At 33.7% G+C, this 8,083-nt stretch overlaps 1 protein-coding gene across 4 annotated transcripts in view; it reads right to left on the bottom strand.

The window, feature by feature from the left end:
- Nucleotides 1-8,083, bottom strand: part of BMP2K (BMP2 inducible kinase) — a 114,273-nt gene that overhangs the window by 20,747 nt on the left and 85,443 nt on the right. For 3 of the 4 annotated variants that reach the window (XM_072810020.1, XM_072810019.1, XM_072810022.1), the window contains 2 exons: nucleotides 6,366-6,523; nucleotides 36-146 (listed from right to left, as the gene is read on the bottom strand). In XM_072810020.1, the coding sequence (XP_072666121.1) occupies nucleotides 36-146; nucleotides 6,366-6,523 (269 nt within the window). The remainder of the gene's footprint in view (nucleotides 1-35; nucleotides 147-6,365; nucleotides 6,524-8,083) is intronic. The other variant, XM_072810021.1, reaches the window with a different exon arrangement.

Genomic DNA, 8,083 nt, shown 5'->3' with positions numbered 1-8,083 from the left:
TTAATGATAATGATGATGTTACATATGTAACTTGCCTGAGTGAGAAATGAAAGGAACAGAACCAAAAGGATCTTCTGGAGGATGGTTATGTGGAGCAGAAAGTGGGTCTACATTCTTATCTGAGGATGCTCTCTCCTCGAGCCTGTCTGCAAAAATAAGATGAAACAAAAAAATAAAATAAAATAAAAATGGTCTTTAAAAAAAAAAAGTGGTAACAGTATAAATAAAATTAAACAAAGTAACAGCCTTTTTGAAAAATATCAGATTCAGAGTTCATTTTTATAAGTATTAGGAGGTGGTCCTGAGTTTAATAGATATTTGTTGCTACAAAGGCCAGCTTAACATTATCATCTCAGTGCTAGATTTCACAAATACAATTACCTAATAAATAATGCAATTTGGTTTACTTAAATACCCAGTTATCTTTAACTTGTAAATACTGGACCTGAACTTAAACCCAGCTTACTAAACAGAGACATATTTGGCAGAATTTCTCCAAAAATACATATGGAAAAAATATTGCAAATGGTCATTTGTTCATAAAATAGGCAAATCTTATTTCTCAATAGCAACTAAAAGTAATTGACTATTACATTACTGTTCCTTTCTCATATTACTTTGCAGTTAATAAATCATTCACATATATACAGATACAAAGATATATTCCTCTATTAAAAGCCTGATGACAGAGTTTATTTCATCCAATGGATATCTGAGATCTAATATGTGCCAGGCACTGTTCTAAGCAACGAGCAGACAACATCAAACAAAACAAAGAGTCTTGCCTTCTTGGAGTTTATATGTTGGCATGGAAAAACAAAAAAAGCAATGAGTATAATGAGAAATATATACAACATGTTAAAAATAAAGCTATAGAGAAAACTGCAGTGCAAGGTAAAAGGAACTAAGGGAGTGGGCACAAGTCACAGTTATAAAGAGATTCTGATCGGTACTAGGTGAGAAAAGACTCCAAAGAGGCAACAAAGGCTACCTGGGGAAGAGCACACCAGACAGGGGAAAAGCTAGAGCAAAGGCTCTAACTAATGCAGAGGCAGGTTTGTTGTGTTTGAAGAGGAGAGCTTCTGTCTCCTAATTCCCTTAGGAGTGATTATCTTTCCTGGCTCTTAAACTGCAGATTGCAGGCGCTTGATCAGCTAGAAACATCTCGATTTTTGTAAGCTGTCTCCCTATCCTCCTATGCCTAGCAATCAAACATATACTATTAGGAACACATTCTGCTTTTTCAGGAATTTTAAGCATTCCCAGGACTATACCCTTCATGTTTAAGAAATTCTATGAGTAAACTATGCTGGTTTCATTTGAGTTCTAAGACACAAAGACACTGGATTTTGGTAAAATGCAGATTCTGACTGGACAGTTCTGGGATGGGTTCTGAGATGCTGCACTTCAACAAGCTCCCAGGTGATATGATACTGCTGATTCAAGGAGCACACTCTTGAGAAAGTGAGGCCCTAGAGTAGAGTCTACATTATCCTAAATCCACTTGATTACTACGATGGACAATTCTTTAGACACCTTTATGACAATGAACACAATTATCAGCTTTGATGGCTAAAATTAACACTGCAATATCCTCATGAAACTTTGGGTTGTCTAAAATTTTACTTAAAATTCCATTGGGAATATAATAAATGATAGATATTTTGTTAAGGCAACATATCTGACAACTGATTTATGCACAGTTTCCAAAGTCCCAAAATTTAACAGATGCTTTTCAAATCCATGACTGTAATGGGTAACAACGAAAATTCTGGTGTACAACAGAGTAAGAACAAAGGAAAGAGGAAGTGAGAAAGGACAAATGAAAGAGACTATCTCAGAGTGATAGCCACAGTATATCAATATCCCAGATCCCTTATTCTTAAAAATCAAGACAGTGTATGTAGGTACTTCGGTCTAAATTAGGACCAAACTTCCTAAACCATCTGCATCATAATTGCTACGATTACTCTATAAAATATAGTTACCTGGGCCCTACCACAAACTTAATGAATCAGATATCTGAGTGGGAGTTTGGAAATCTATACTTTAACATACTCTCCAGATTTATAAACCAGTACTGTACCAATGGTTTACAGCACATAAAAAGGCACCGTTACCACTAAGGTTATTTGAATACTCATGCACTGGTATTATTATCTCCATCAATCTATGGTTAATTCACATAAATGTAAAAGCAATACCATGGAATTAGGATAAGAGTACAAACATCATATAGGGATAAACTAATATTTTTCACTGTTTCACAAAACACAGAATTAATTTTTCCATGGAGGATTTTTGTTAAATCATCATTTCTAGAGTTCACAGATTAACCGGGGTCCCAGGGCATAAAATACAAAATAAATACACATATTAATTTTTTAAATTAATTACCTATAGTTAAAAACTAATGAAATGGTATATAGAGCTACTTTTCAAATACACAGTCACCCCTAAAAGGAATTTAAGTTCCATTTTCAAGTAACTGGTTTACATTAGAGCAAAACCTGAACTTGGCTTGTCCAATATTAAGAAACTTACCTCCTCCTGCCTTCCCAAAAGAACTGTGTTGGTGAATAAAGACATTATCTTTTCAGGATTTTCAATTGTTACAGATGGCAAAAAATACAGAATTTAAAAATCTTAGAATCAAAATATATTCCACAATATCACGAGAAAATTAAAATACTCTAATAAGTTAATTTAGTAGCTTATATGGATAATGGCTTGAACAGCCAAAAACCTAATGAATGAATTTTATAAGTATAGTCTTCATCTGATACTCTTGAAACTATTCTAATATATTTGAAAAGTTCTGTTTTCTGTGCTGGAGGACAGCAATATATCTGAATTAGCTTAAAATGATGAGAGTTAATGCTTTACAACTAATACAGATGTTTACATCTATTTCATTCCATGGCTTCACAGAAAAAAAAAAAAACAACACATTCAGTAGAATTTGCAAAGCAGCCACAGTCTAGGTTCTTCTATTCTTCCTTTAGTTACTGTGATGCAGTTTTAAACAGAAACAATCATCAACAATTAATATTCCATCAAGCATTACTTTTAATTAATATGCAGAGCTACAAAACTATTTGAACAATTGCAAGTTAAAAAGTTTCCCAAAGCAAACATCTGTAATCTAATTAGTGTTTAATGTATTAAATTTTATCACAGATTTCTAAAGTTTACATACTAATCTGGATGTTCCGATACAAAACACAAATACAAGTTTAAACTTTAAAAATGTCTTTGAGATCAGCTTTATTAATGATGCTTAATTTTGGTTTAATGTTTGGATTTTAGGTAGAACAGGTGAAAAATTCTGAACCATAAATATTCAGTTACAAAGCAAGAATCTGGTTTAGTTTTCACATTAAATCCCTTTGCCAAGTGGCATATGGATGGACTCAACTGTTTTCTTAAAGATCACTAAAACGCAGTTTTTGTTAGCAATTACTAATATTTTAGGATTCTAAGTATGTCAAAATATATTATGATTTTTAAATCACCTTTTGGATAATATACACAAGTAAAATATTTCCTAGACAGAATGTCCTTTTTCGTTTCAATAAATAAACCATGTATCATCTTAAAAATAAAGACTCAAAAGGCAATGTAAGATTCTGAACAATCAGGACATGGGCAATGCCTATATTTTTAAGGACTATACATAAAGGTACTGAGTTTCTCACTGGAGAGCATTTCACAAATCAAATATAAATTATTTTAGAAAAGACTGGAAAACTGTTGATAAAATCTGTGCTGAGAAAAATGGTAAATCTATTCCAAATGTATCAATAATTTACTTATTTTAGAAAAGGTTTTTAAGGACAAAGGAATCAACCAGTAATGACCAAAATTAATTTTCATTACACTGTTAGTCTTCCACAGAAACTCTTAAGGTTCTTGCCTTTTGTGCTGCAGAGTAATGTAGTCCCTATTAAGTGGATCAAATATTAGATGCCTCATTGCTTGTGAGTCAACGAGGTGCTAAAGATAACTGAATACGTAACACTTGGAAAGAAATCTTTCTAAATACTCTCTATATAAATGATTTATCCTCTTTATTAAAGACATATCACCTTTTTTGAACACCATTATTACAACTATCAATTATTAAGAAGACAGACACTTTCCATCTTCTTTCTTGCTGTCATTTCTTCTCTTGATGTTGTTTGACCACAAAGCCCCTTCTAATCTGGTCTTTTAATTGCCAGCTGAGAAATCTGTTAGCTTAGATATAATTTTTAAATGCTGGTTAAAGGGCCATAACCTCGAGTTGGAGCCTAAAGACTTACAGAGAGTATGAGGAACAGGGAAGCAGCATTTATGGAGTCCTCTCTTTCAAGACATTATTTCATTTAATTTTCCTGACAACCTTATGAGATAAGCATCACTATGTCCACTTTATAAGTAAGGAAGGGAGACAGCAGTTAAATTACTTTCCTGAGATTACAACCTAGTTAAATGGGATTGCCAAAGATCAGAATTCATGTATGTTTTCTGGTACTAGATGCCAGTTTAAGTACATCAGCCTTGTGACAGTGAAATGATTTCAAAGCTCAGGGACCATCTAGGCGCTCTTCCAAATTGCTGAGCTGCTCCAAATCTGACCTTCAGATAAAGCTCCCCCTGTACTTTCATTTGGAACTTAATATTTTCCCATAATTAACAGTGCAATAAAGTCTAAATTCTTTGGCTACACATGTGTGCACAGATACATACAAAAATTACACATTATCTGACCTTCAAGTTTGAAAGTAAATTGCTTTTTGAAAGCAAAAAGCAAAATAAATGATAACCCAATTTTTACGAAGTTATGTATACATCCCATTCTTCCCTATGCAAAGTAAATAAAACTTGATTGGATTATAAATTCTAAGGAGCTTAAAATGAATTTTTAATTATAAGTACAAAATAATGTGAATATTTTACTCATTCCATAAACTGATAAACTAAAAGGACGAGTTTTACCCAAAGAATAGAAAATACTGATTTAGTGAACACTTAGTTACTATCCTGGTCAAAACATATCGAAACATATTAAAATGACTATTTTAATTTTACACCTTTTGCTTTCAAAATAACCTTGTAAGTTAAATTGAATTGGTTAATCCCTATGCCACCTTGCCATCCCCCACCCCAAAAGAAAGAGATACTTTATTTCCTTTTTCCGGACTTGGTTTTTGGGGCTACTCAGCATAAAGTATACTAAAAATGCCAAACAAAAAAGTCGTGATTTTAAAAAACTTTCTTTAATAAAAAGATGTAAGTGGTTTTACCAAAGTTCACAAACCTTTATTAAAGGTTCAAAACTCATGTTTATATCTGCATTAATCATCAACTTAATTTTTCATAGTCATATAACCAGTATGTAAAATACAAATTTATATCCCAAACAACTATTCTTACATGAATTCAGGGCATTTATAAATTTTACATAAAATATGTATCATTTGGGAACAAAGCAATTCATCTAATAATTGTTCTCATAAAGCCAGGTACTTAAAATAGAAGCTAGGAACTATAACAAGGGACCGTTAGGAACCTCTTTTTTCACATGCAAAACAGGAAAACACATTGGGATTATGCGTGCACATGCACACCAGCACGTGCACACACACACACATAGAAGACTCTGAAACCTGAAAATTAGCTACATACTCCAGAAGTGAGCTTTTTGCTATTTTGCAACTTCCTCAAAACATTCCACACATCCCTTTTCTAAAAAAGAACTTCTAAAATACATGTGATGAGGCTTGACATATATATCAGGTAGTTTAAGAAAAGGCAATGATTCCAAGTAAAAGCATTGAGATATCTGATTCAAAGTGGAAAACAATTTATTTAACTTTTGCCATATCAGGACAACAAAGCAGCCCTTTTATGTCAGCACTCATTAAAAGGGTATTACAAAACATTAACATAATGTAGTAGCCCATGTTTTCTTTCAGGCACTTTCAAAGGGCATCTCAAACCCACCTTCTACTGAGTGTGCAAGAAAACAGAGCTGCAAAATTATTAGTAAGCAAGATACAAATGTCTCCCTTTTCATTTGAACATTAATTTTTAATGTTTTAGAGATATTCTAAATTTAACATTCAAAGATATGCAGTATTTAAGTGTTAGGAATCAGCGTATTAGCAATCTTGGGTTTAAGAGCTACTATCAAGCAAATGATTCCTAACGCATACAACAAAGTTCGATAGTGTATGTAAAAGAAGATGGCCTGATTTTTGCCCTCAAATGCACAAAAAGAATTTTCTATTTACCACCTCAAAACAGTCTTTGGCCTTGCTGAATAATTATAGAGCTGTTATTTTACTGTGAAGCAAAATAAGCCTTCAAGTGTCCCTTACTTGATCTCAGAAGGTCAAATTCTCTGTCCAACAGTTCCTCTTCTGTTAACTTGGAGAAATTATCCTCTCCAAAAGGATTCCACCCTGACATATCAGGTGGGTTACTGATGTTCTTCTGACTTGTAATATTTGCAACTGCCTCTTTATCAGCAACTGGCCTATATAATAATTAGAGAGGAAATAAAGGGGGAAAAAACATTAGAATGGAACATTCTTAAATGCCCTAGTTCATATTTTCTAAATACTTAGAAAAGCAGATCTTTTTATTATGATCAAGGCATAGATTGACGACACCACTCGGGATTTGAACTGCCTCCATATGTACCCTTGGGCAAGTTCCTTAACCTCTCTGTCTCAGCTTCCCCTTCTGCAAAACAGGAGTAACTGTACCTACCTCATAAAGTTACTGAAATCATTTAATACATATAAAGCAGAGAGCAGTGTCTAGAAAAAGAAATCAGCACTCAATAATTATTATGATTATCATAGTGAATAGCCCTAAAGTGCTATTTCAAACAATATCACTCTAAAATCACTCTTAAGTATGATGATCTTATGTCCTGGTTATGCTGATATACCACAACAATTTTCCTTTTGACAAAGGCATTCTCTGTATAGCTACCAAGAAAAGATGAACTGTTAGGAGTGCTTTATGAATTAGCTAAAACTAGATGAGGGTTATTTTCTACATAATAAATAATTTATGGTATTTAAAGATCTATATAGTCTGGAGCCTGAAACCATTGGTTTTATGAAAGTTATCTAATAGGCCTCTTGGCTTTTATGAGAAGGTAAGAGTCTAAAGATTTCTTAACCTAAGAACCCCTGGGTACCTCTCATTCAACCCAGCCTGGAAATACAGCATAGTCACAAGCTAATGTAACAAAGTTCTCAAGTTTGTTTTGTAATTCAGATCCAGATATTTTAACATTGATAATGGAGGGAGAATTTCTATGTGCATCTCAATTTTGCAAGCCTAGACTCATTCCCTTAAATTCACTTTCCCCTGAGAGCTTACTGCCACTGTTACCACACAGGTCTTGAAAGAGAAGACAGAAGCTGCCCATTTAATCCCCCTAGTATACCTGAGCCAAGAATGTGAAGTTTAAACACTTATTGAAAGCTAGACAAAAACATAGTAATTGACCAATAAGTAAACAGTCTTTCTTAGTAAATATAACTTAGGTATCTTAATAATAAATATAATTCAGTTTAGAACTCACTCTGGGAATGCATCAACTGCCAAAGTCTAAACCTGCGCCCCTCTGACAGAATCTTATCTCTAAATTTCAAAGCTACCCTAAAGGACTTCCAGAGTCCCTGAAACACAAGTAAGAGAGGCTAACACTCAAAAAGGAATATAGGCATTCTCCCTCCTGCCTGCCAGTGATCCCTTTCAGAACTTCCTGGTTCCCTATCCCTATCCTCCTCTTCATATTCCTAGGAAGGAATCATTGATTCAATGAGGTGTGTCACCTTAACCTACAGTTTAGATAGGTATTAAAATGTCCTCAAGTTCTCTGACACTTCTCCCTTCAAAGGGCATATTCCCCTGCCCTTGAATATTAAGCTAGACCTAGTGACTTGATTCCAACAAATGAAATATGGCAGAGAAGTGTCAGGGTATGATTCCTGAGACTAGATCATAAAAAGCATCACACAGGTTCTTTCTTGCTCTCTCCTTTGGACCACGCTCTTGAACAAATCAGAACAAATAA

The sequence above is a fragment of the Canis lupus genome, chromosome 33, assembly GCF_048164855.1.
Source record: "Canis lupus baileyi chromosome 33, mCanLup2.hap1, whole genome shotgun sequence".
In the NCBI taxonomy this organism is placed as follows: Eukaryota; Metazoa; Chordata; class Mammalia; order Carnivora; family Canidae; genus Canis; species Canis lupus.
The sequence above is the reverse complement of the archived record's forward strand: the minus strand, read 5'-3'. Positions and strand labels throughout refer to the sequence as shown.